The sequence below is a fragment of the Peromyscus maniculatus genome, chromosome 5, assembly GCF_049852395.1.
Source record: "Peromyscus maniculatus bairdii isolate BWxNUB_F1_BW_parent chromosome 5, HU_Pman_BW_mat_3.1, whole genome shotgun sequence".
Lineage (NCBI taxonomy): Eukaryota > Metazoa > Chordata > Mammalia > Rodentia > Cricetidae > Peromyscus > Peromyscus maniculatus.
The window spans coordinates 44,043,727-44,071,001 of NC_134856.1; the positions used below are offsets into that span (position 1 = coordinate 44,043,727).

General features: G+C 49.4%; 1 protein-coding gene across 2 annotated transcripts in view; it reads left to right on the forward strand.

Annotated features, from left to right (window-relative positions):
* Positions 1-27,275, forward strand: part of St3gal2 (ST3 beta-galactoside alpha-2,3-sialyltransferase 2) — a 56,372-nt gene that overhangs the window by 16,626 nt on the left and 12,471 nt on the right. For both annotated transcript variants that reach the window (XM_042277715.2, XM_006974095.4), the window contains 2 exons: positions 19,810-21,128; positions 25,600-25,793. In XM_042277715.2, the coding sequence (XP_042133649.1) occupies positions 20,676-21,128; positions 25,600-25,793 (647 nt within the window). In that variant the 5' untranslated portion in view covers positions 19,810-20,675. The remainder of the gene's footprint in view (positions 1-19,809; positions 21,129-25,599; positions 25,794-27,275) is intronic.

Consider the following 27,275-nt stretch of genomic DNA (forward strand, 5'->3'; position numbering starts at 1 on the left):
ATGTTGCCGCCCTCCAGAAGTGGGAAAGTGATAACCTAGCAACCCAGGAGCCTTCTTGAGCAGGTCATATCATCAGCTCCTCCATGAAGAGGAAGGCTGTCAGAGTTGGAGAGAAGTGAAAGCAGTGTGAACCGGGCCTCTGCCCCGCCCCAACTCCTGGGGATGAACTAATATGGAAAAGCTGGGCACAGGGCGGAGGTGCTTCACAGAGCCACTTGCAGGGTTGGTACTAGAGGGTACCAGATGGCCCCGGGCTGCCCCTGGATCCAGACGGGAAAGTCTGTGTTCTCTTGCTTATTCACTCTTGCTCTGAGTGTCCATCTCTGGCTCTTTTTCTAAGCAGGATTGTGCTCGGTAGCCCCTGCTGGTCTAGAACTTGCTGCGTAGACCACACTGGTCTTGGATTTTCAGTGATCTCTCTATGGCAGTGGTTCTCAACCTGTGGGTCTCAGCCCCTTTGGGTGGCGAATGACCCTTTCACAGGGGTCACATATCAGATATCCTGCATATCAGACATATTTATATTATGATTCATAACAGTAACAAAATTGTGGTTATGAAGTAGCAACGAAATAATTTTATGGTTGGGAGTCACCACATCATGAGGAACTATATTAAATAAAGGGTCGCAGCATTAGGAAGGTTGAGAACCACCGCCCTAAGGCATGGAGATTACAGGCATATGCTACCGCATCCTACGTAACCAAAAGTTTGAAGATCTCTGCTGGAAAGAGGACACAGTGACCTAGCAAGAGCCCGACTCCTGTCTCCTTCATCCCGTCCACTGTGCTTGTTTCTGCCTCTGCTCCCAGGCAGATGTGTGTGGAGGGCGGGTTGGCATTGCTTCCCTTAAGTCTTCTGGTCCTAGCCTGGATGCAGCAGACATCTTCAGGTTTCTATTAGCATAGCTACCACTGGCTGACCTTTTCAAAAGTCATTACTAAATATAAAAGGAGCACAAAGGAACGCTAGAGATGGGGCGTTCAGAGAATACGGCAGCCTGGCCCACAGAGTGCAGGTTACCACTTTGTGCCAAGAGTTGGGGCCCTGGACTGATTTGCCACTGCCTGGAGACAGCGTACCCTGGCGTGGCCGTCGGCTTCACCCTCTGGTCTAGCGCCAGTCTGTCTAGACACCCTCGGTCACCCAGACCACCACTAACCATTGCCTCTGCCCTACCGCCTCCGATCTACCCAGGGCTCATTGGCTTGTGTGTGGGGGTGGGTGGGTGCTTCCTTCCTTCCTTGGTCTGCCAGGGGATTGGCATTTACATGGCTGTTCCTTTTGGCGGTGTGTCTTATTCTGAGTAAACCTTCACTTTACCTACTCTTGACACAGCGCTCAAGCCCTGGATGAACCCACAAGCTGCCAAACCAAAGGGTTGGTGGTTCCTCAGCATCTGATCTTGGCAGGAACTGCAGCCATCTCCCCACCTGGTTCCTTCCTCCCACTGGGCCACAAGAATAGAAACTGATAAGAAGTTGGCTTGGTTGGGTTAGCAGAAGGATTTTTTTTTTTTTTTTAGATTTAGGGGGAAAAGTACTTTGAAGTCATATGTTCTTGATGAAGGAGGTAGATATTAGGCTGACCACAGAGCGAAATTTCCAGCCTGCTGCACTGTTCCCTGCCTTCGATTGGGTGGGGTCCAAGAGCCAGACAGGTTTCCAGAGCCCAGGCTGCTGCCCCAGAGCATACAGTACCCCCACTACAAGCCCGACGTTCAGATGGGGTCACAGAAAATCCAGAGGAGCTCTGCCTCCAGGAAATGTCAAAGCAGGATTGATTATTTTAAAAGGGAGGTTAAATGTTGGGTATGATGTTCATATTTGTAATCTAGCAGTTGGAGGTCTGAGGCGGGGCGGGGGGTGGGGGATCACAAGTTTGAGGACACCCAGACTATATAGCAAGATCTGTGTCAAAAAGGAATGTGGTGGCCAGGCAGTGGTGGCATACGCCTTTACTCCCAGCACTGAGGAGGCAGAGTCAGGCGGATCTCTGTGAGTTCGAGGCCATCCTGGTCTACAGAGTGAGTTTCACGAAAGGCGCAATGCTACACAGAGAAACCCTGTCTCAAAAAAAAAAAAAAAAAAAAAAAAAAGGAATGAATGATACATCGTCCAGAGCAGGCTGTTGTCCTCATCCTGATGCTAGTGTGAGAGCCCTTCAGAGTAGAGCCTCCTCTCCCCCTCCCCCTCCCTCTCCTCCCCGCCTTCCTTCTCCTCTCCTTTGAGACAGGGTTTTACCCTGTAACTCTGGGTGGCCAGGAACATGCTATATAGACCTGAATGGTTTCAAACTCCTGGAGATCTACCCACCTCTGCTGGGATGGAAGGGATGGTTAGGCAGGGCGGCTGAGGCTGTTTTTGCTGCTTCCTTTTCCTCTTCCTCTTGCTGCTGCTTGAAGATGTTCTTTATTTTACGTGTATGGATGTTTTGTCTGCGTGCATGTAAGTGTACCCTGTGCATGCAGTGCTCAAGGAAGTCAGAAAAGGACATTGACTGCTCTGGAACTGGAGTTACAGAAGGTTGTGAGCTGTGTGGGTGCTGGGAACCTAACTTGAGCCCTCTGCAAGAGCAGTAAGTGCTCTTAACCCCAGAACCATCTCTCCAAGCCCCAGACTAGGTCTTCTTAAATCATTCTACTCATGATCCTGTTTCACTGATACATTTTTATGGATATTTATATAGGCATATAAAATAGGTATACAAACCAAACATTTACTGATGATAAGCCATAAAGAATATTTACTATTTTTATTGGTTTGAAAGAAAATTGTAATTTGTCGTGTGTGTGTGTGTGTGTGTGTGTGTGTGTGTGTGTGTGTGAGACAACTTTGTGGAGTCAGTTCTCTCCTCCCACCTTTATGTCAGTTCTGAAGCTTGAACTCAGGTTGGCAGGCTTTCACTGCAGGTTTACACTGCAGATTTACACTGCAGGCTTTCACTGCAGGCCTTCACTGCAGGCTTTTACTGTAGGCCTTCACTGCAGGCCTTCACTGCAGGCTTTCACTGCAGGCCTTCACTGCAGGCTTTCACTGCAGGCCTTCACTGTAGGCCTTCACTGCAGGCTTTCACTGTAGGCCTTCACTGCAGGTTTACACTGCAGGCTTTCACTGCAGGCCTTCACTACAGGCTTTCATTCACTGCAGGCTTCCACTCACTGCAGGCTTCCACTCACTGCAGGCTTCCACTCACTGCAGGCTTTCACTGCAAACCTTCACTGCAGGCTTTCATTGCATGCACTTTTACCCACAGGGTCATCTTGCTGGTCCCTTTATTGGCATTTGGAGACAGAGTATCATGTAACCCAGGCTGACCTCAAACTAGCTGTATAGCTGGGTACTATTGTGAACTCGTGACCGCCTTCCTCTGACTTCCAAGTCCTGGGATTCCATGCTGGGTTTGGACTATCATCTGATGCTACCTCATCTCAGATGCAGCATATCCCACCTAGGACATTCCTCCTGAATGGCATGGCTGAGCCATGGATCTGGAAGGTGCCCTATAGAAGCCATACTAACTCAGTGGGGGCGTGGCACATTACTGGGCCTGATGACAGAGAACCCAGCTCTCACCTGTTGTTTTGTTTGTTTGTTTGTTTGTTTTTGTTGTCTGTCTTGGTAGCCCTTGCTGGCCTGGCATTGGCTCTGTAGTCCAAGCTGGCTTTGAACTCTGGTTAAGCCTCCTGTAATGCTGAGTGCTGGGATGCTTTCACCTGTCTTGCCTTCATCTCTCAAGTGTGGCCCTGGAACTAGCTAGGCTGCTCCTGGCCTTTGGCCACTGGGCTGAGGCTAGTGCACGGACGGGGAGGCTTTCGGGGACTGGTGTCACAGGAGGGCTTTTAGTAGTCAGGGTACCACGACTTTAGACCAAGCCTGTCCCAGAGGAGCCCGGGATCCAGTTGAGTCAAGCATCCATCCAGACCCTGCCTTGTAGCTTGCTTTCCAGTGAAGCAAGCATTCCATCTGGCTTCCTGGGCCTGTGGCTTACAGGCTGACAGCGTTGACCTTTGGGTTGATTTTCTGGTTTTGTATTCTATAGTGGATGTGGGGAAAGATGTTGACTTTATACATTGCATACTTCAACTTCAGGTCTGGGCTGAAGCCTGGCTAGATTTTTGAGCTGTAGAAAGTGTCCTGGAGCATTTCAGGAACATAGATTCTCCTGCCTAAATACGTGTTGGCTGGGGTTGTGTGGACCTGAGTCCAGCACTTTGCCATCAGCCCTGGCTAGGGTCAGGCGGGCCTGAACCTTTTCCAGCACTCGCCGGTAGCACACTCCTGTAATACTCTACTTGAGAGACAGAGGCAGGAGGACCAGGAGTTCAAGGCCATCTTCAGCTACCTAGTGAGTTAGAGGCCAGCCTGGGCTATATAAGACTCGGCTCCAAAAAAACAAACCAGGAGCCAGAGAGAGTTAGGATGTCAACTTAACAACCACCCATAACTGCAGGTCCAGTGATATGACGCCCTCCTCTGGCCTCCTCAGGTACTATCATAGTCTCAGTCTCTCTCTCTCTCTCTCTCTCTCTCTCTCTCTCTCTCTCTCTCTCTCTCTCTCTCTCTCACACACACACACACACACACACACACACACACACACACAAATAAATAAATAGCTTTTTTTAAAAAACCACCCAAGCCGAGCAGTGGTGGTGCACACCTTTAATCCCAGCACTCAAGCTACAGAGGCAGGTAGATCTCTGTGAGTTCAAGGTTAGCCTGATCTACAAATTGAATTCAGGGCAGGCAGAGCTGTTACACAGAGAAATCCTGTCTCAAAAAAAAAAAGAAAAAAGAAAAAGAAAAAGAAAGAAAAAAAAAACACCCACACAAAACAAACAACAAAAGATTTAGAAATTCTTTTTTGTTGTTGTTTGTTTTGTTTTTTCAGGACAGGGTTTCTCTGTGTAGCCCTGGCTGTCCTGAACCCTGGAACTCTATATAGACCAGGCTGGCCTTCAACTCACGGAGATCTACATGCCTCTGCCTCTGCATTCACCACCACACCTTGTGATTTAGGAATCCTTTAGTGTTGATAGTGAAGGGCTGAAAACCAGGAAGAGATCTTCCTGCCTCATCCACCATTTTTTTTATTAATCATCCTGGCTGGATTGGGCTGTTTTAGGAGAACAGTTGCCTTGTGGCCCTTACAACTGGCTCTTTCTTCCTTGGCTGCATGTTCCTGCTGAGAGATGTTGTGGTGTGGAAACCCTGTAGCCATCTGGTTCCTGACCTGTGGGTGCGTGGGCTGGAGAACAGCCAAGAAACAAGCTGCCCGCTCGATTTGACCCCTTCTCTCCCAGCGTGGGTGTTAGAGCGTGGTCAGATTCGTTCTCTCTGTATCTGTCTGGATCTAAAGTGTCTTACTTTGTCACCCGTCTTACCTCCACCTCCTGAGCCCTGGGATTTGGGGCTCAGATCACCACACCTAACTCATTCTTTGACCCTTCTTTGAATCTTCCAAAACCAGGAGACAGAGTCTGTGTGCCTTTGGGAAGGAAGGGGCTGTGGGGACTGGCTGACTGGTTGCTAAGCAGAGCCAGGAGGGCTGTCCTGATGGGGATAGAGCGTGGCACTTTCCTCAAGGAGTACCTTCTCTTCCTCTTGACGCCCTGGTTCTGCCCCCAGCATCAGGGTCCCACAGGCGTTCATTTCTTTGGGATAAGCCGTGGGAAGCCATCGCCAGCTCCATTGAGAGAGTGAGACCCCAAGTGCCAGTCTTGAAGAGGGGTTGTCCCGTGGTCAGCCTGTGGAAGGGTTTCCCTCCTGGAGGAAGCCTGGCTAATAACAACCAAGCAGTTCTCAAAACAGAGCAAACCCACGGCTCTGCTCCTGGGTAGAGGAAGCTGACCTCATTGTAGTCAGAGAGGAGCCACATAGCTTCGTGAGGGAATACTGATGCGGCTTAGCAGGGAGGGACATGCTAGGGCAGGCTGGCTCTCAGTCCCTGGTGTGGAACCAGATAAATACTTCTTGAATGACCACACCCTCTTCTTTTTTCCCCTGTGAGTCAGAGCATTCTCTGGGTGGCAGGAAAGCGCAGGGAAGAGGGCCCTGGAGCTTTTCTGCGTCTCTTCATTAGGCATCCATAGTGTGGCTAATGTGGTCATGAAGTGACCAACAGCCATTGAACCCTGTCTAAAGGAAGACTAGAAAGCACCCTCATCTTGTCTTGAAGAGGCTGTAGTCAGGGTTAGTGTCCCTCGTAGGCAGGGAGAGAGATAGCTCAGTTGGGAGGTGAAAGCCGCAAGTCTGGGCCACGCAAGCGCCTGTCTAGCTTGGCTTTCTCTGCCTCCGTCTGTACCGTATCTTGAACGTGTCCTGTCTCATCTGAGTTCTCTCCCTCTCTCCTGCCTTCAGGGTTCCTCTGCATCCTCTGTTTCTCCTCGTGTCTGAGACCTCAAGGAGAACCCTCCTGTCTTTCCTAGAGTCCGACTGACGACTTATGGCTAGCTAGAGAGCTCCAGGTGTAGGGTGGGTCTTAGGGAGCCGTTTAGAATCTCTGTTCTGTGTGGTTGGATGGAGTGGCAGCTGGGAGGGTGAGAGGTGTGCACAACACTTTTGTTTAATGTAGAGTAGGGGCCAGCCAAGGCATGGCTGGCTCCGAGACCTCTCTGTGTTTCTGGAAGCTGGTACCGTGCACTGTGTGGGGTAGCAGTGTCTGTGATTGGTCAGAGAGGGCGCTCGGGAGCAAGACTGCTGGCCTCGGGGGAGATTGGCCTCAGGGTGGGAGCGCTGATGGGGGGTAGGGAGGTGAGGGGCACTACTTATGTGCAGGGCTTATACCTCAGGATGCTGTCCAGGGTTGTGGGGTTCTAGACCAGGAATTACCCGAATGGGATGGGGCTAGGTGGACTGTGGTCCTCAGCTTGCCCACCCAAAAGACAGTTGGTGTACTGGGAGCCTTTTGCTTCTAATCTTTTCAGGACTGCTGTGAAAAGGATGACAGGCTCACCTCATAGATAAGGACCTAGATCCGAGAGGTCAGATGGTTAGTAGGTGACCAGTGGCATGCCAGAATGTAAATCCAGATTTTGCTGGGTACTTACTTACTTGTGGAGGCTTTGAGCTTGTATGGATAGAGGAGCGATCTTTGTTACTTCTAGCTACTCAAGAGGCCGAGGTAGAAGGATCATAAGTTCGAGGTATTCCTAGGCAACTTAGTGAAACCTGTCTTAATTTTTTCATAAGTGTACAGAACACAAAGCTGGTGATTATAGCTAAGTGGTAAAGTACGTGGTTGGCATTTGTAACTCCCTAGTACTGAGTGAAAAAGAAATTAGAGAAAACTCTTCCTTCTACATTTTGGGGACAAATGAATGTGGGGCAGAATATAATTATCATCTCTATCTGCATACCTAAAAAATATTTCAGCTGGACTTGCTGGCCTGTACCTGTGATCCTAGGATTTCAAGATTATCCTTGGCTACACAGTGAGTTCTAGGCCAAGATGAGACTTTGTTTCAACAACAAAAGGTGTGTGTGTGTGGGGGGGGGGGTTAGGGTGTACCTAAGTTGATAGAGGACTTACCTAACAAGTATCTTAGCCCATCTTGTAATCCCAGCTCTTGGGAAGTAGAGGCTCAGATCTTCAAGAGTTCATTCTTGGTGACATAGTTCAAGATTAGCCTGGGGTACATGAAACCTGATCTCCAAAATAAGGTTTCAAAACTATTTTTGTAGCCAGTGGTTTTTCTGATTCTTATAGCTTGGGTTACTTATACAGAGATGACAGCTAGGCAAACATTTATTGATGCCTGTCCTAATATGTGTATGTGTATGGGTGTTTGCTTGTATGTCTGTCTGGGTACCACATGTGTGCTGTGCTGAGACTAGAAGACTTCAAGTCTCCTGGAACTGGAGTTACAGAGGGTTGTGAGCTGCCAGCCGGGTGCTGGAAAATGATCCCAAGTCCTCTGGGAGAACAGCCAGTGCTCTTAACCAGTCCACTGTCTCTCCAGCGCCCTTAATGTCTAGTCTATACAGGACTATACTAGACCATGCAGTAGGACAGAGATCATGAATTAAGCAACACAATCTCTATGCCTTGAGGTTAATTAATATATTTAAGTTTGAGATGAGGTCTTACTGTAGCCCAGGCTGGCCTGGAACTGACTACAATTCAGGTTGTAGGTTTTATATTTTAAGTGAGAAAGGTAGACACATTTATGGTTTTTGTTTGTCTGGTTTTTGGTTTTTCAGTTCTAGTTCCTCTTAATAAATGTGAGCCAGATATTGCTTGTGATTCAAATGAGTTCATATCCCAAGAGGGTAAGGTATGATTGGAAATAAGCCTGCTTTTGAGATCTCTGAATGCTGTTTATGATCATGAGTCTGACCTTGGCCTCATACAGAAGATGTTGAGTCAAGTCTGAAGTGTTATGTAGACATGCCAAAGAGCCAGTCAGGAATGCAGGCTCTTGGGCTGGAAAAGACGTGGTGTGCGGAAACAAAAAGGACTGAGGGCAGACCCTTTGGAATACACGGAGAGCATAGGTTGAAAACAAGGGAAGAGAGGTCTGGAGAGACTGGGAAGATGTTCACAGTTACCCGGAAGTCCCGATAGTGGTCTACAGTCCCAAATGGAAGTGATCTGAGAGGGGGTGAAGGCGATGGCACTGGAGTTGGTGTTGGCATCGGCACCCGGCACCCAGCAGCCCTCACAAGCCAGGCTCAGCCCTGCATCCTTACTAGCCAGTCAAAGCAGAAAAGAGGAGATTAATTCAGTGTGGCCACATCAGGAAGACGACAAAGAGATCCAGTGACCTTTCCCCCGGCTCTCTCATGGGTCCTGTTGTGAGGTTTATGCATAGCTATGAAATCCAGTCTAGTTGTCCTGCCCATCATTGTCTGAGCTTCTCTCTAGGGAGGTAGTCTGACAAGTAGTCAGCATTGTGGGAAATCTCTCTCTGGTTAGCGCCAAGCTTCTTGAAGCCTTTCCCTTTTCCCGGAGGAGGTTCTTGGGGGTAATTTCAACCCCATGGAGTGCCTTGTTTCAATAATTTGATCACCAAAGTAAGGAACACAAGTGTTTTTGCCCATTAAAAAAAAAAAGACTTATTTAGGCCAGGTGGTGGTGGCACACGCCTTTAATCCCGGCACTCGGGAGGCAGAGCCAGGTGGATCTCTGTAGGCCAGCCTGGTCTACAGAGCGAGATCCAGGACAGGCAAAACTTGAAAAAACAAACAAACAAAAAGACTTATTTTGCTTTAAAAACTGTGTATGGGTATGCACATATGCGTGCAGGTGCCTGCATAGTCCAGAAGAAAGTGTCCGATCCCCTGAGACTGGAATTTCAGTTGGTCGTGAGCTACCAGACAGAGAGCGTGTGAAAAGCAAGCTTCCTTTTCTCTCCTGACATTTTCCTGCTTGAAATGGTCTGGAGTGCAGCAGCCTTTTCACAACTCTAGGGTGAAACAGCCTACACTCCGAAGATGGCAGAGCAAAAGAGACAGGGTCCACATTGATACTGGGCGCACACCATGACTGTGGACTTGTGTTTCCATACTTCTCATTCTCACCTAACTCAATTCTATGTGTACAGGCTCGGGATCGAAACCCGGATGCCGGACACACCAAATGGACTTCCGACCACTGAGCCACAACCGCAGCCACAGCTCTGGTTACATGATCATTCTCAAAAATCACAGTCTGTCTGTGTCCCTGACCCTTTCCCCTTGGATTGCCCAAGACAGACTCAAGGGCCTAGGTGCAAGCAGTTATCCCACTTCAGTTTCCTGAAGAGCTGGGACTATGGACGAATGCAACAATGCATGACTTAGCGTGTCAATTAAAAAAAATTTTTTTTTACATTCATTTGTTGGAGGGAGGGGGCAGACATGCCACACTGGACGTATATCAGATGAGATATGCAGATCTGGATGAGATCAGAGGCCAACTTTTGGGAGTGGATTCTCTCCTTCTACCACATGGAACCTGGGGGTTGACCTCGGGTTGTCAGACCTGGCAGGAATCGCCTTTACCTACAGAGCCTGTGTGTCAATTTCTGTACTAACTGTTGGTATCAGCGACCTGTTTTCTCTACAGGTTTCTTTTCTTTCTTCTTTTTTTTTTCCAGGTTGGGACAGAATCTCAGTATGTAGTCCAGGCTGATCTCGAACTTGCCTGTAATCTTCCTGCCTCATCCTAAGTGGCGGGATTACAGAGGTGAGCGGTCATGTTTGTCTTGGAGTCTGTCTTATTGCAGCAGCTCAGCTTAGGTCCAGGCTGTAAGGCTTTGTCTCCTAGGAAAACCAGCCACTTAAAAACAGTAGTCAGCAGCAACTTCCCTTCAGCTTGCCTTTCCAGGTTCAGACCAGCAGGCCTATGGGCCTCAACCCTGCTTGCTTCTCTGTGTTCTCTGGGCCAGTTCTTACCCAGGCAATGCTTAGCCATTGTGATTGTGGTGAGGGGTCGGGGGAGGTTACTGTTTTCAGAATTTTATCTTTTTATGTATGACTGCTGTGTTTAGAGTATAAATTTACAGCTCCGTCTTCATGGGATGCATTGGACTAAACTGTTCTTATCAGGGGACCGGGGATCCTTGCCAATGCCTGTCTCTTGGGAAGGAATATCAAACCATCGCTAACAAGATTGCTAGAACTCCAGCCAGCACACTGAAGGAAACAGACCGACACAGCCTGGAGCAAGCTGGTGACGAGCACCAGTCAGTACCACTCTCCTGTTCCCCCGCCACCTCTAGTCCGGGTCACAGCAGATAGGGACAGGGTAGGCTGCCCTGACAAATGGGATCTTTCAGATAAGAGCTGAACAAGATAAGAACTTACTGGCAGGAGCAGCTTCCATGGCACTTAGGATTTCAGCCTCTCACCTGGTCAGTGAGAGATGATTATCAGCCATGTGAACTCCCTCGTGAAGAAAGGCCCATTTGGCCCTTTGCAAGCTCTCAGCTCCTCGGCTGAGGCCCAGGCTGACTTTTAATGTGTCCGAGAAGAGCAGCAGATCCATGTGTGTGTGCCTGTAGCTCTTGGAGACTAAACAGGAGGACACTGAGTCCAAAGCCAGCCCGGATACATAGCAGGGCCCTGCCCATCCCCCAAAATAAATAAAGGCAAGAAGGCAGTCCTATTGTTACCGGCATGTCTGGAAGGAATGAGGACGTTCTAAGAGATGCTTGGGGGGCTAAAGATGGCTCACTGCTTCAGAGAGTATGCTTTTTTTTTTTTTTTTTCAGAGGACCCGAGTTCAGTTCACAGACAGCCCTTAGAGACATCGCCTTCATTCTTTAACTTAAATTGATCTATTTGCATGCCAGTGCCTGATTGAAAGAAAGAAAGAAAGAAAGAAAGAAAGAAAGAAAGAAAGAAAGAAAGAAAGAAAGAGAGAGAGAGAGAGAGAGAGAGAGAGAGAGGGAGGGAGGGAGGGAGGGAGGGAGGGAGGGAGGGAGGAAAGGAAGGAAGGAAGGAAGGAAGGAAGGAAGGAAGGAAGGAAGGAAGGAAGGAAGGAAGGAAGGAAGGAAGGAAGGAAGAGCCTGGCTATGGTTGGCTTCATATCTTGGGTCTTAGCTTCCTGAACAGATCAGGATGCTGTTGGCAGGAAGAGAAGAGAGCCACAGTCAATGGGCAATGAGCAGTGTCCGCCACAGACAGCCAAACATGCAAGCAAGAGTCCAGAGACAGATGGGGGTGGGGGGGGAGGCAGGATGAGAATGTGTGTGGAGGCCGGAGGAAAATCGGGGGTGTTGTTCAGGGGCCATCTCCTTTGTTTTTGTTTGTTTTAAATAATTTATGTATTTTTACTTTATGTGCATTGGTGTTTTTCTGGCATGTATGTCTGTGTGAGGATATCAGATCCCCTGGAACTGGACACTGGAGTTACAGACTGCTGTGAGCTGCCATGTGGTGCTGGGAATTGAACCCGGGTCCCGTGGAAGAAACAGCTGGTGCTCTTAGCCGCTGAGCCATCTCTCCAGAACCCCTCTCCTTTGTGTTTTGAGACAGGGTCTCTCATAGGTTAAGAGGCCCAGGGACCTGTTGTCGTTGTGGTGTCCCGTCCCGTCCCGTCCCATCCTGTGTCCGTGTGTCGTGTCTCCCCACCCCCCCCCACCCCCCCCCACCCCCCCGCACTGGGATTACGGTATTTGCCACTGCACCAGGGGCTTATTTTTAATATTATTTATTTAATAATGTGGCTTCTGGAAATGAAACTCAGATCCCCATCCCTGCACGGGAAGCACTCTACTGGCGGAGCTTCCTTCTCAGTCTCCACACTGGATTTTTAATTAAAAAAAGAAAGCAAAATCATTAAGGCGCACACCTTTAATCCCAGCACTCGGGAGGCAGAGGCAGGCGGAGCTCTGTGAGTTCGAGGCCAGCCTGGGCTACCAAGTGAGTTCCAGGAAAAGGCGCAAAGCTACACAGAGAAATCCTGTCTCGAAAAACCAAAAAAAAAAAAAAAAGAAGAAAAGAAAAGAAAAGCTAGGTTTCATCAGGAAAATAATGTAGGTATGCTAACAATTTAAGGTAACTATTAAAAGAAGAGGAATATAACTTTTAAACCAGGAGAGGGAAAAGTGGTAGGGTGGGAGAGGCAATATGTCAGTCCACTGGAAATTGAGGGAAAAAAACTAAACAAAAATAATAGAGAAAACACAAAGTAAGATAATAACACATAAACAAATAACAAAGTAAGATAATAACATAAACAAATAACAAAGTAACAAATAACAAAGTAAGAAAATAACACATAAACAAATCTATAAATACAATGGACTATGGGAGAGAAACCAAACCACCACCCAGGTGTGGCAGTTCATCTCTGTAATCCAGCACGTGGGAGGTGAGGGAGAAAAAAGGCTGGGCATTTGGGGCCAGTCAAGACCCTGTCTCAAAAAATGAAAACAGGGCTTGAGAGGTGGCTCAGCTGTTAACAGCACTTTACAGAGGCCCTGAGTTTGGTTCCCAGAAACCACATCTGGTAGCTCACAACCAAACTCCAGCTCCAGGGGATCTGACGCCTTCTCCTGGCCTCCCTGGGCACCTGCTTGCATGTGCCCATAGCCACACATGCACATGTACACATAAATAAAAATCCTCTAAAAATGAAAACAAATATAGTGAAATATGATAACATAAGAAGGTTAAGAGAAGCCAGGCAGAGGCAGGCAGATCTCTGAGTTCGAGCCAAGCCAGGGCTACACAGGAAAGCCCTGTCTTGAAAAAACAAAACAGAGCAAAACAAAAGCAAAAACAGTAGTAACAAGGGGCTGGAGAGATGATGGCCCAGGAATTAAGAACACTTGTTGCAAGCCGGGCGGTGGTGGGCGGTGGTGGCGCACGCCTTTAATCCCAGCACTTGGGAGGCAGAGGCAGGTGGATCTCCGTGAGTTTGAGGCCAGCCTGGGCTACAGAGCGAGTTCCAGGAAAAGCACCAAAGCTACACAGAGAAACCCTGTCTCAAAAACCACACACACACATAAGAACACGTGTTGCTCTTGCACAAGATCTGGGTTCAGTTCCCAGCACCTGCATGGCAGCTCATAACCATCTGTAACTCCAGTTTCAGGGGCTCTGATGCCCTCTCCTGGCCTCCATAGGCACCAGGCAAAACACTTATACAGGTAAAATAAACAATCAACCAACAACGGTACTGGCGAGTTGGACCAGCAGGTAAAAATGTTTGCTGTCAAGCCTCAATGACCTAAATTTCATCTTCAGGACCCACATAGTGGAAGACGAAATCCAACTCTTTGCAAGTTGTTCTCTGACTTTCACACTTGTACTGTGGCACACATAAGTAAACCTTATTTAGGACAACAATAAAACATGGGCCAGCAAGATGATTCAGTGGGTTAGAGCACTTGCCCCCAAGCCCGAGGACCTGAGTTCAGTCCCCAGGACCCACATGGTGGGCAAGAACTGACACCTAAAAGTTGTCCTTATTTTATGTGTGTGTTTTGCCTTCATGCATGTCTGTGACGTGTGTGATGACCATGTGTTTGTGTTGTGCCTGTAGAGGGTAGAGGAGGGCATTAGATCATCGAGAACTGGAATTACAGACAGTTGTGAGCCACCATGTAGATGCTGGGAATAGAACCCAGGTCCTTTGGAAGGACAGCCAGGTGCTCTTAATAGCTGAGCCATCTCTCCAGCCCCGTGAAAAAAGCCTTTTAAGGGCCTCTTAAGTGGAGGCTGGAGGACAGCTTTGTAGAGTTGATTCTTTCTATCTCTTCACGTGGGTCATAGTGATCCCTTTCACCATCGATCACTGAGCCATCTTGAGGGGGCTCTGGGTCTCTTACTCGAGAGAGTGACTGAGCCCCCAGGCCACCTTTGGTCAAGCTTGGCTGTTGCCTCACCCAGAAGGCAGGAATTGGCCCCTGTGGTGTGCTGGCAGGAATCAATAGGAAAGAGAACTTTTGATGGTGTACCCAGTTGGAAAACTTTGGAAGGTTTCTGGAAGAAGCAATGGTCTTCTGTCTGGGTGACCTGGTTAGCTAGTCCTGGGATTTTTGATCAGGAATAGTAAAATGAGAAGCCATCCCCAGATGCGCCTGGTTCATAACAGATCCTGACATTTGAATAATGGACTGATGTGCTGTCCTCAGGAGGCGGCTTTGGGACATACCCTCAGGCAGGGTGGGAGTGGAGGGTTAGAACTCTGCCCACCCCCACCCCCCCATCCTCGGTGCTTTCACATTTTACGTTTCTTGTCTGTGCCAGTCAAGGAAGTTACAGGATGTGTTCAGCTGTGCTGATCTGAGGCCGTGCTCGCCCGTGTTTCATTAGGGTTATTTCTGTGGCTGGTCTCCTGGGGTCTGACCGAGATGGGCTCTAAACACACCGCAGCCTGCAGTGTAGTCCTGGCGCTCCCCTTCCCAGCACCCTTTGCTCCATTTACCACTGCTGGTGAGGGCCTCCTGTGGGCTTTCAGTTTTGCTTTGCTCCGTGGGAGCCTCCTCTGACCATGAGTTCTCTGACTATCAAAAGGCCGGGGGGAAGGGAGGAGTAGATCCATCCACTCTTCAAGGCCTGGCCTGCCTCAGCCTCCTGGGTGTTACTTTCTCTGTTTATTTAGCCTTAGGAGTCTGAGATTGGTTAGGTCTCATGGAAATGATTATTATTACATGGTCTCCCCAAATTTACAAAATTTATGGCCCCAAACCTCTTATAAAGCCATGGCAATGTAAACGTTTGGCATGGAGGTGCATGCCTACAGCCTCTCAGCATTTGAGGAGCTGAGGCAAGAGGGTTGCTACAAGTTCGAGGCCAGCCATAGCTACATAATGAGACACTGTCTTTTGGTTGCGGGGAGGGAGGAAATAAACAGATGTTTCCCTTTCCTGACCACCTGGTCCCAAATAACTGACTCAGAGGCTGAATATGAATCATAAATGCTCAGTCAATAGCTCAGGCTTATTACTAACTAGCTCTTACATTTAAGTTAACCCATATTTCTATTTATGCTTTGCCATGTGGTGGTATTTCTATTAACATGGCATGTTCATCTCCTGCTCCCTCTGTGAGAAGACTCTTCCCATCCTCCTTAGTTTGGTTGCCCTGTCTATACTTCCTGCCTGGCTACTGGCTAATCAGCGTTTTATTAAACTAATTTGAGTGACAGATCTTTACAGTGCACAAGAGGATTACTGCACAGCAGCAGTGGGTGCAAACCCCCCCCACACACCATATGTAGCTCATGCATTTGAAGTATACATTTAAAACTTCTTCCCTCATTTGTTCATTTGTATGTGGGATGGAGTGTGCACACACTGGTGGAGGTCAGAGAACAGCTTTCAGGAAGTTGGTTCTCAAAGTCCACCGAGTGGGTCCCTCCACTCCAATGGTCAGGCTTGGTGTCAGCACCTTGACCTCTGAGCCACTTACTGGTTCAGTTTGTTAGCAGTCTGGCCTTGAACTTTTTCAGTGTTGAGGTCACAGGTATGAGGTCACCACACACACCTAGCTCCAAAGTAATTTCCAAAACCCAGAAAACTGCCTCAAATAAACCACTAACCGTATCAGTTTTTACTGTTAAGTGGGAAAGAAGAAAACTGCATCCAAATCCATGTAATTCTCCCTGCACTTCTAAAGCTCTTTTTCATGAGTTGTCCCAGACAGCCTGTTTTGTGCCCAGAAACAATAAAAGCCATTCATGAAACAGTTAGTTTAACTATGAAGGTACAGCTGGGTCTGTACTCATGGTTTAGCAAGCATCATGGGCAACGCATTCTCCTGGATCTTGGATGGTTAATTCAAGTCCATGGCATAGACTCCTTGGAGAAGCTGTGTTTTCCTAGGAGGAAGAGATGAGATGGGTTTCTAGCAATTAAAATCCTGTATTTTTTAGACAGGATCTTGCTATGTAGCCTTGGCTGGCCTGGACTTGCTCTTGTAGATCATGGTGGCCTCAAACTCAAAGATTCACTTGTCTCAGCCTCCTATGTGCTGGGATTAAAAGTGTGTGCCATCACACCTGGCTTTGTTTTTGATTCTCCATCTCTTTATGGAGCCCAGGCTAGCCTGAAACTGTCCATGCAGGTAGTGGTGGCCTTAAACTCATGATTCTCTTGCCTTTGCCTTTCAAGTGCTGGGATTACGGCATGTGCCACCACACTCAGAAACCCCATTCCTTACATTTTATATGAGGATATTCGTGGACTTTTTGTGGGTGATTGTGCAGCTGTGAAGGAGAAGGACCTCAGTTAGGACACCTAGGACATGAGGAGCTCACAAGTGGAAATGAAACAAGTCAGGGCCAGTGCTGGATGACCTCTGGGGCTAGAGTGCATGTCTAGAGGTTCTGATACCACCAACACTTCCTTTGCTTCCATCTGTCACTACATGAGCTTAAGCTCCCAGTAACAGAGTGGACATGGGGTTCTAAAGCAGGAGCCCACATCCACTCTGAACTTCCCTAAACATATTGCTGAACTAGGTTTTTTCCCCCTGTCCCTATCAAGGCAGTCCAATTGCCTCTGATGACCTGATACTGATTTAAATCCCAAGTAGTCAGTGACAGCTCTGGCAGAGATGTTTCCTCTGGAAGCTTCCTAGGCCAGTGTTTGCCCAGCCCCCATTTTCATGGCCATTTCTGCAGCTGATGGTCCTCATTCCTTCAGCTACTCAGCCTACAAAGTCATTGCCTCCAAAGTAGTCTGATCCTCCTAGTCTACCTCATAAGTGCTGGATGGGCACCACATGCTTGGTGTGCTGCTGCAAACTGAACCCAGAGCTTCGTGCTTGCTAGTCAAGAACCGGACCACCTGAGCCACAGCTCCTGCCCGGTGGTGGTGTTTCCCTTTTGGTCTTTTGAGATGGTCTTATGTTGCCCAGGTTACCTTCAGACTTTCTATGCAGTGGAGGTTGGTTGTCTTAGGCACTGTTCTATTGCTGTGAACAGACATCACGACCAAGGCAACTCTTAGGCAAGAAAGTATTTAATTGGGGGGCTTGCTTACAGTTTCAGAGGTTTAGTCCATTGTCGTCATGGCAGGGAGCATGGCGGAGGCATGTGTGGCACTGGAGTAAGAGCAGAGAACTACATCCTGATCCACAGGCTGGGCTTGGCATAGGTTTCTGAAACAACCAAGCCCACCCCCAGTGACACATCTCCTCCAATAAGACCATACCTCCCAATCCTTCTAATCCTTTCAAATAGAGCCACCAGAATCCCTGGTGACTAAGCATTTGAATATATGAATGTATGTTGGCCATTCTTATTCACACTACCACAGTGGTTTTAAACGCAAAAGATTCTCTTGCCTTTGTGTCTCAAGAGCTGGGATTATAGGCATGTACCTTCATGTTTGGCTTGAAGCTTAGGAAAAAAAAAAGGTATTTATTTACTTATTTATGGATGTGGACATCAGAGGACAATGTAAGGGAGTCGGTTCTTTCCCTCTACTGTGTGGGTCCCAGGCATTGGATTCAGGTCAGCAGGCATGGAAGAAAATATTTTTACCTTCTGAGCTGTCTCGGCACCTCTACCCTTCCCTCACTCCCATGAGCCTTTGCAGCTGCCCTTGCTTACAGGCTTTTTTTCAGCACTCTGGCTCTTGTCAGGCTTTGGAGTCAGGCCAGGTCTCAGAGCTCACTGCCACTCATAAGGTCACATCTATAAGTGTTCTGTTCCCAATCTAGAATTAACATCTTCGCTCACGTATTGTGCTAATAACTAGTCCTTCCTTGGGGGCTCTGGGGTTTAGCTTCACCGAAGAAATTTGAGCTATTGCACCCTGAGGGGGCCAGGTTGTTTTTTTTTTTGTTTGTTTGTTTTTTTAAGATTTATTTATTTTTATTTTATGTGTATGGGAGTTTTGTCTACATGAATGTCTGTGCATCACGTTCATGCCCGGTGCCGAGAAGGCTAGAAGGGGGCAATGGATCCTCTAGAAATGGAGTTACTGATGATTGTGAGCTGCCCTATGGCAGGTGGGAACGGGACCCAGGTTTTTGGAAAAGCAGCCAGTACTATTAACCACTGAGCCATCTCTCTAGACCCCCCCCCTTTTCTAATTGTTCTTCGTGTGTGTGTGTGTGTGTGTGTGTGTGTGTGTGTGTGTGTGTGTGTGTTGGGGGTGGGGGGACACATGTCACTTACATGAGATCAGAAGAAGAAAACTTTGTAGCAACAATTCTCCTTTAAGTGAGTTCAGGGATTAAACAAAGGCTGTCGTTTTACCCACAGAAGCATCTCGTTGCTCCCTTTGGTTTTTGTTGAATCTTGGATCTCTTATGGCCTCTAGCTGGCCTCTGATTCACTACTAAACAGCCCTCAGCTCTTTATCTTCCTGCGACTTCCTTCTGGAGCTGGAGGCTGTTGTCCTGGCTGGCGTCTTCTTAACACAGATCCCAAGACAGCCTGCAGCTGCCAGCAGCAGCCGGGGAACCCCAGAATGTCTCTGACTGGAGCCTTCAACAAGGAAAGGGTGGATGTGAGACCCAGGGGTCTTGTCAGAACTTAACTCTGACTGTCTGGATTTAAAGAGAAGGCTTAAGAGGTTCCCTTAGCATGGGTTCCAGCTCTTTTTCTTCAGGCCAGTACTCAGCAGCTCTGCAAGTGGCCTCTTTTCCCCGTTGTCCGCTAAGACAGTGTGCAGCCTCAGGCTGTTGGCGCTAACAGGACTCTTGGAGTTGCTTTGTCCATAATGCCCAGATGAAGGAAACTGCCCATGGGGCTACTTGGTGGTGTTTCTGAAGCCAGAAACCCCATCTCCTGACTTGTTTCCCTTGCTCATTAGAGCAGGAAGGATTGTTCATGGTCCACTGAACCAGTCAGAAATGTTGCCTCTACGGTCCAGACCTGAGAGATCACGGACAAGCCCCTGCCAGCTTCCCATGGGCACTAGAAGTTCCCTGAGAGCACTATGTGGGGGCTGGCAATATTCTCAGACCTTGTGATCTTCTCTGGACTGATTTCTCCTCAGTTTTTCCTGAAAGCAACCTACACAAAGCTGGACCAGGCTTTCCAAGCTGAGTATGTCAGCCCTTGCCGGCAGACCCTGGGGAAATTAGCTTACTCCTTGTTTATTCTCAGGCTAATTAGTGAAGGTGTTGCACTAACTCAGTCTTCTGAGGCTGGGGGTTAGGCAAAGTGATGCTATCTGTGGATGGTTAGAGCAGGGGGCCCTGTTCTTTGTCTACCCTTTTGTTAAGGGACCTCTATCTCCTTTACTGCTGACTTTATCCCCTCTGAGACCATGGGCGGGGCCTGTGGGGGGGGAGTGTGTGTGTGTGTGTGTGTGTGTGTGTGTGTGTGTGTGTGTGCGCGTGCACGCGTGCGTGTGCATGAGTGCGCGGGTTCCTGCTTTCTATATGCATATTCTTTTTCCTCTCTGAATTTCAGGGTCATGCTGTGGCAACCTGGCGCCTGACAGGTGAGGAAGAGCCTGCCAGGGGATTAGTGCTGGCAGGAGCCAAGGGCTGGACAGCCTCCTCACACACCGGAAGCAGGGGTGGGCAGGACAGCTGCCTTGCCAAGGCCAGCAGTCCCAGGAAGGAGTCTGCTGACCCACATGGCTTAGACGCAGCACCTTGCTGAGCAGCAGCTGGTCCCAGCTCCAGAGGACCCCCGCCCCCGCCCCCCCAGCAGGAGTAGGTGCTCTGTGACCCCCTGGGCAAGGATAACCAGGAGAGAGGACCGACCAGCCCGGCTGATGGGAAGCAGCAGAACAGAAGCCGTGGAGGGAGAGGAGGGCCTTGGTTTTTACGGCAGCTTCCTGATGCCCATGAAGATCATTGGTTTTCTGTCGGGCCTGGAGGGCCTGCGAGCGTGAAGAGGACTCTTGCATGGAATGCAGGCCCCCTGAAGCCCGCGTCCTCGCTGCCACCGCCGCCGAGATCAGAGTTCCAGGATTTCCCCACTGCCGGGGAGGAGGGGCAGCCTCAGTGTCTGCTCATGAGCCACAAGGACCCCGACTGCTCCAGACTGGACCTTTTCAAGCCGCCAAAGAGGGGAGTCCCTGGAGCTGGCCGCCAGCAGTCACAAGGGACTAGAGGGCTGGGATGGACTGACCTCTGCCTTGACAGGGTGGCAGGAGAAGCAGAGCCTCTGTGGCCCAGCTAGTGACTGAGAGACCCGATGAAGCCTTAAAAGGGGGGGGCGGGGCTCCAGTGGCTCAGGGACGGGGGGGAGGGAGGGGGGCTACTCCCGCAGACGTGCTTTCCCCTTCTTTTGAGGGAGGGTATGACAAGAGTCCCCCGCCACACCTCATGCCCCTATGCCCTTTATACGGGCTGCCGACGCAAGCAGGCTGCACCGTGGCTGGCCCCACAGTAGGCTGGGAAAGGATTGGCCACGGTGACGGCTGCCCCGTGGCCAGCACGATGAAGTGCTCCCTGCGGGTGTGGTTCCTCTCGATGGCCTTCCTGCTGGTGTTCATCATGTCCCTGCTCTTCACCTACTCACACCACAGCATGGCCACCCTGCCCTACCTGGACTCGGGGGCCCTGGGTGGCACACACCGGGTGAAGCTGGTGCCAGGCTACACGGGACTACAGCGCCTCGGCAAGGAGGGGCTTCCGGGGAAGAGCTGCGCCTGCCGTCGCTGCATGGGCGATGCCGGCACCTCGGACTGGTTTGACAGCCACTTTGACAGTCACATCTCACCGGTCTGGACCAGGGATAACATGAATCTCCCCCCAGATGTCCAGAGGTGGTGGATGGTAAGAACCGCGGCCCCTTTGGCTTTCCTTTCGCTGCCTTCTTTCCAGAGTCGGTTCATTTGGGAACCGCTCTGACAGCCCCCGTTTGGACTGTCTATCTCGTGACTCCCAGCATCCTGACCGAGTGGGGACCGAGTGGGAAGCCCATCTGGTCTGAGCCGAAGACCCAGATCGGATTGCTAACAGGCAGAGTGAGGTTCGACCTGGAAGGAGAGAGAACTACTGTTCGTGGTGCTTGTAGGAGTCCAGTGTACATACCCCCCCCCCCCAAAAAAAATGCTGTTGGCCTAGGTGGGCAGCACAAATGGCCAGAGCAGTCCGAGTGAGAAAGTAAGTGACGACCTGAAGGCCATGCCGTAGACAGAGGCCTTCCTGGGAGGGGGCAGCTGCAGCATGCTACCCTGCCAGCAGGCGGCTAGTGCTCCTCCCTCCTCCAACTTCTTATTTTTCCAACATTGTTATTATTATTATTATTTATGGTGTGTGTGTGTGTGTGTGTGTGTGTGTGTGTGTGTGTGTGTGTGTGTGTGTATACACACATACATGTGTACACGTGTGATGTAGTGGTTGATCTGTGGGTGCCACAGTGGACATGTGGCGATCCGAGAACAATTTTGTGGGGTTTACCTGGGTTCCAGGGATTGAACTCGGATTGCCAGGCTGTACAGTGAGCACCCTTCCTCGCTGAATCACCTCGCCTGCCTTCCTCCAGCCTCCAATCAGACTCCAGAAGCCTGGTTTTATATGCACAGCGTATATACATGCTTTTGACATTTTTTTTTTTTAAATTTTGGTATGTGAATGGATGTTCTGTGTGCATGTATATCTGTGTACCGCTTGTGTGCCTGGTGCCCTCAGAGGCCAGAAGAGGACTTTGGATTTCCTGGAACTGGAGTTACAGACATTCGTGAGCCACCACATGGGTGCTGGGATTTGAACCTGGGGCCTCTGGAAGAGCAGCCAGTGCTCTTAACCACTGAGCCATCTCTCCAGTCCTTATGTGTGCTGTGCATGTTTTATGTGTGTGTAAGCATGTAGGATTGTGTTTGTGGAAGCCAGAGTTGGGAAGTATCTGACTCAGCCACCATCTACCTTATTTTTGTTGTTGCTATTGTTCTTTTTCCAGCTAGGGTCTCACTGTATAACCCTGGCTGTTCTGGAACTCATCTGTAGACCAGGCTGGCCTTGAACTCACAGAGATCCACCTGCCTCTGCCTCCCAAGTGCTGGGATTAAAGGTATGTGCCACTGCACTGGCCATTCTACCTTTTTTTTTTTTTTTTTTTTTTTTAAATAGGGCCTTGCTGAATCTGGAGCTCAAAGATTTGGCTAAGCTGGCCAGTCAGCGAGAGGCCAGACTTCTGCCTGTCCACACACGGTCAGCAGCAGGTTACAGAAGTGCATGGCCCCATCTGGCTTTTACACAGGTGGTAGGAATCCAAACTCAGGTTTTTATTGTTTGCACGACATGGACTTTTTACTGAGTTATCTCCCTGGCCCAGAAACATGGGTTGTGTTTTATTTTTGTTTTTTGAGAAAGGGTTTCTCTGTGTAACAGCCCTGGCTGTCCTGAAACTCACTTCGAATACCAGGCTGGCTTAGAACTCAGAGAGATCCACCTGCCTCTGCCTCCCAAGTGCTGGGATTAAAGGTGTGCGCCACCACCGCCCGGCCAGAAATATGGATTGTAAGACTGAATATCCTATTGGTAAATGTTGGCTCAGAGTAATTATAAACACTTCAAGAGTCATCTTTGGCTCTTTGCAGTTGCCAGAGAAAATGCTTTGGTCTGGGGGAGAACATTGTAAACCTCAGCTGCTAAGGGAGAGGGAGGCAGAGGAGCCCCAGAAGGGCCGATGCCAGGTCCACGCCTGTTTTCCCAGGTCCCAGGACCTTTTTGTTTTTCATATCCTCCACCCTGCCCCCGTCATCTCCGGTGCATCACTTTCCCGGTTCCACAGGGCCATCTGGTTGCCTCCTGGGCCAAGAATGGAGCCTGTAGGCTGCCTGCTTTCCCTGGCATGGGGAGTCATTTCCTGATCCCTGTTCCTCCAGCCAGCATGGGAACAAGATGACTCTCCTCTCCTTTTTCAGGGATATGAGGATATATGACCACATTGATCAAGACAGCTGTGCAGAATCTGTTCATTGGCCCAGACTGTTAAGATTCCTCCAAGACATAGACCCTTCTTGTAGCAGAGTCCTGCCTGCCACTCACAACTGCCACTCACAACTACAGTCGTCCCCCCCCCCCTCCCGCGCGCGCGCGACAGGATTTCTCCATGTAGTTTTGGTGCCAGTCCTGGATCTCGCTCTGTAGCCCAGGCTGGCCTCGAATTCACAGAGATCCACCTGCCTCTGCCTCCCGAGTGCTGGGATTAAAGGCGTGTGCCACCACCGCCCGTCTATTAGTCTTTGTTTTATGGAGAAAAATAAAGGTTCAAAAAGTGCCCAGTGTCTGCCTGCCATTGTAGTCTCAGGGGTGGCCTGTAGACCAAGACTCTGAGCTGGGGTGGATTCCCAGGGGACTAGACAGGCCTCCTCCAGTCACAGGGATGGAAATCAAAGGCTGTTTTAGGTGCTATGTTCCTCAATCCCTGTTCCCCACCATCATCCCCTTTGGCCATTAAGTTGAGAATTCTTGTCTCAGAGCTTCTGCTCCAAAGAAGACTTTGGTCCCAGGAGCAGGTCCACAAACCCACGGGACTATGACTCAGTCTACAGCAATGTAGACCAGGCTCACAGAGATCCACCTGCCTCTGCCTCCTGAGGCCTGGGATCCAAGGTGTGTGCCACCACTGCCTGGCTGCTGGCTGGACTTTTTTTTTTTTTTTTTTTTTGGTGTTTTCGAGACAGGGTTTCTCTGTGTAGCTTTGCGCCTTTCCTGGAACTCACTTGGTAGCCCAGGCTGGCCTCGAACTCACAGAGATCCGCCTGGCTCTGCCTCCCGAGTGCTGGGATTAAAGGCGTGCGCCACCACCGCCCGGCAACTGGCTGGACTTTTAAAACTTCTCTCTCTCTCTCTCTCTCTCTCTCTCTCTCTCTCTCTCTCTCTCTCTCTCTCTCTCTGTGTGTGTGTGTGTGTGTGTGTATGTATGGGCATGTGTGTGTCACATCACATATGTGGAGATCAGAATCAATTTTCTTCAACTGTGTGGGTCCTAGGACTTGAATATTGGTCATCAAGCCTAGCAGCAAGTACCTTCACCTCCTAAGACATCTCACTGGCCCGTGGATTTCTTTCTTTCTTCCTTTCTTTCTTCCTTTCTTTCTTTCTTTCTTTCTTTCTTTCTTTCTTTCTTTCTTTCTTTCTTTCTTTCTTTCTTTCTTCCTTCCTTCCTTCCTTCCTTCCTTCCTTCCTTCCTTCCTTCCTTCCTTCCTTCCTTCCTTCCTTCCTTCCTTTCTTTCTTTCTTTCTTTCTTTCTTTCTTTCTTGGCAGGCATATAATTTTTTGTTTGCTGTGGGCCCCACCTCCTTTGTTCCTGTGCGCCATCTGCCTGGCCCCACTGAGCGTGGAACTGTGCCGGGGTATGGTGGTATACATCTATTATCCCAGCACTCGGGAGGTTGAGGCAGGAGGATCACTGTGTGGTCAGAGCCAGCCAGTGTTACACAGCAAGCTTAAAACCAGCCTGGACTACATACTGCAACCTTGTCTCTAACGAAACACAATACTTAGGAGGTAGAAACGGAAGGATCAGGAGTTCAAAGCTAACCTCTGCTACATGGAGTCTTTGTTGATCATTAGCAGTTTGGGTTCCAGCTCTGGATAAGGAGCAGTGGGAGCCAGTTTTCTTCCAACTGGCTTTGAAGGAACTTATGTATTTTTCTTTCTTTCTTCCTTCCTTCCTTTCTTCCTTCCTCTTTCTTTCTTTCTTTCTTTCTTTCTTTCTTTCTTTCTTTCTTTCTTTTTTTCTTTCTTTCTTTCTTTCTTTCTTTCTTTCTTTCTCTCTCTCTCTCTCTCTCTCTCTCTCTCTCCTTCCTTCCTTCCTTCCTTCCTTCCTTCCTTCCTTCCTTCCTTCCTTCCTTCCTTCCTTCCTTCTTTCTGTCTGTCTTTTTATGAGCTCCCTGTGCTTCCCAGAGGGTTCAGAGTGGCTACAGACAAGTCCCACAGGTGCCCCCCAAAAGACAGATTGGAAAAGAACCCCCAAGGACATTGCTCTGCTTTATGACCCAGGCCTACAAGCCCCTCCAAAATGCCTCAAATAGCACTTTGACACCCAGCTCCCATCCCAAGTCTCTCTAGAACATTGGATGAACAGCCCATGATTGGCAGGGTACTGGGTATTGGTCTCTCGATAGTGAGACTCATTGGGAATCAAGGCTTCGCTACCATCGAGAGAGGAGGAGTTCCTCAGTGTCCGGGGAGGGGTTCCCAGAGAGCCCTGGGCAGGGAGGTCTGTGTGCCTCTGACTGGAGGGGAGGCTTGAAGGGTGAATCTCTCTATCCTCACAGCCATCTCCCTTGCCCAGATGCTGCAACCCCAGTTCAAGTCACACAACACCAACGAGGTGCTGGAGAAGCTGTTCCGGATCGTGCCTGGCGAGAACCCCTACCGCTTCCGGGACCCTCAGCAGTGCCGGCGCTGTGCTGTGGTGGGAAACTCAGGCAACCTCCGGGGCTCTGGCTATGGGCAAGATGTGGACGGACACAACTTTATCATGAGGTGAGCTCTTATAGAACCAGGCAGGGAACGGGGAAGACAGTCCATGAAGCGCCCTCGGGGTACCAGAGAGGACACCTTGCGGGAGTCCCTCCACCACCTGGGTCCCACGGATTAAACTCAGATATTCAGGCTTGGTGACAAGTTCTTTTACCCCCTGCCGCCATCTTGCCAGTCTTCTTTGCCCTTTTCTGATAGGCTACAAGTGCAAGTGCACACCCAGTGTGCTAAGGGACACCAGCACCCAGAGGGCTCAGTGCACACCCAGTGTGCTAAGGGACACCAGCACCCAGAGGGCTCAGTGCACACCCAGTGTGCTAAGGGACACCAGCACCCAGAGGGCTCAGTGCACACCCAGTGTGCTGAGGGACACCAGCACCCAGAGGGCTCAGTGCACACCCAGTGTGCTAAGGGACACCAGCACCCAGAGGGCTCAGTGCACAGGCTTGGTCTCGCCCTAGTTTTTCAAGATTGGTGGAGAAAGTGTTCAAAATATAAATTTGGGGGGCTGAAGAGCACTTGCTGCCCTTGCAGAGGACCAGAATCTGGTTCCCAGCACCTATATAGCAGCTTGAAGTCATCTGCGACTCTAGTTTCATGGAACCCAATACTCCATGGGCATGGCACGTAATTGTTACATATACGTACATGTAGGCAAAACACTTATAAAATAAAAACAAATATTTTTTGAGACCCATAAAATATACATGTGGGAGGCTAGAGATGTAGCTCAGTTGCCTGGCATGCACAAAGCCCTGGGATTAATCCTGAGCACTGCACACACCAGGCTCTGCGGTAAACCCCTACCTCTCCTTTAGGAGACCCTTAGTAAAGTTGCTAGGACTGGAGAGAGAACTCAGCAGTTAAGAATACATACCGCAGCCGGGCAGTGGTGGCGCACGCCTTTAATCCCAGCACTCGGGAGGCAGAGCCAGGCGGATCTCTGTGAGTTCGAGGCCAGCCTGGGCTACCAAGTGAGTTCCAGGAAAGGCGCAAAACTACACAGAGAAACCCTGTCTCGAAAAACCAAAAAAAAAAAAAAAAAAAAAAAAAAAAAAAAAAGAATACATACCGCTTCCTCAGAGGACCCAAGTTCAGTTCCTGGTACCCCCGTCACATGACACACCTGCTAGTGACTCCGTACCACGGCATCTGGCTCCGCTGGCTTCCATGAGCATCTGTACACTCTCACACACACCCACACCCAAATAAAATTTAAAATAATAACAAATATTTTTAACAGAACTGTTACTGGCAGGAGGTATTTCTACTGTCCTCACAGTACACTAAATCAATTTATCTTTAAGAGGGTGAGGTGGGCATGGTAGCACACGTTTATGAATCTCAGCCTTCTGGAGGCTGAGGCTAAAGAGCCCAAGTTCAAGCCTGACTGGGCTGCCATAGTAAATTCCTGGCTTAAAAACCGTGTGAGAGCTAGGCACAGTAGCCCACACCTTTAATCCAAACACTCGGAAGGCAGAAACA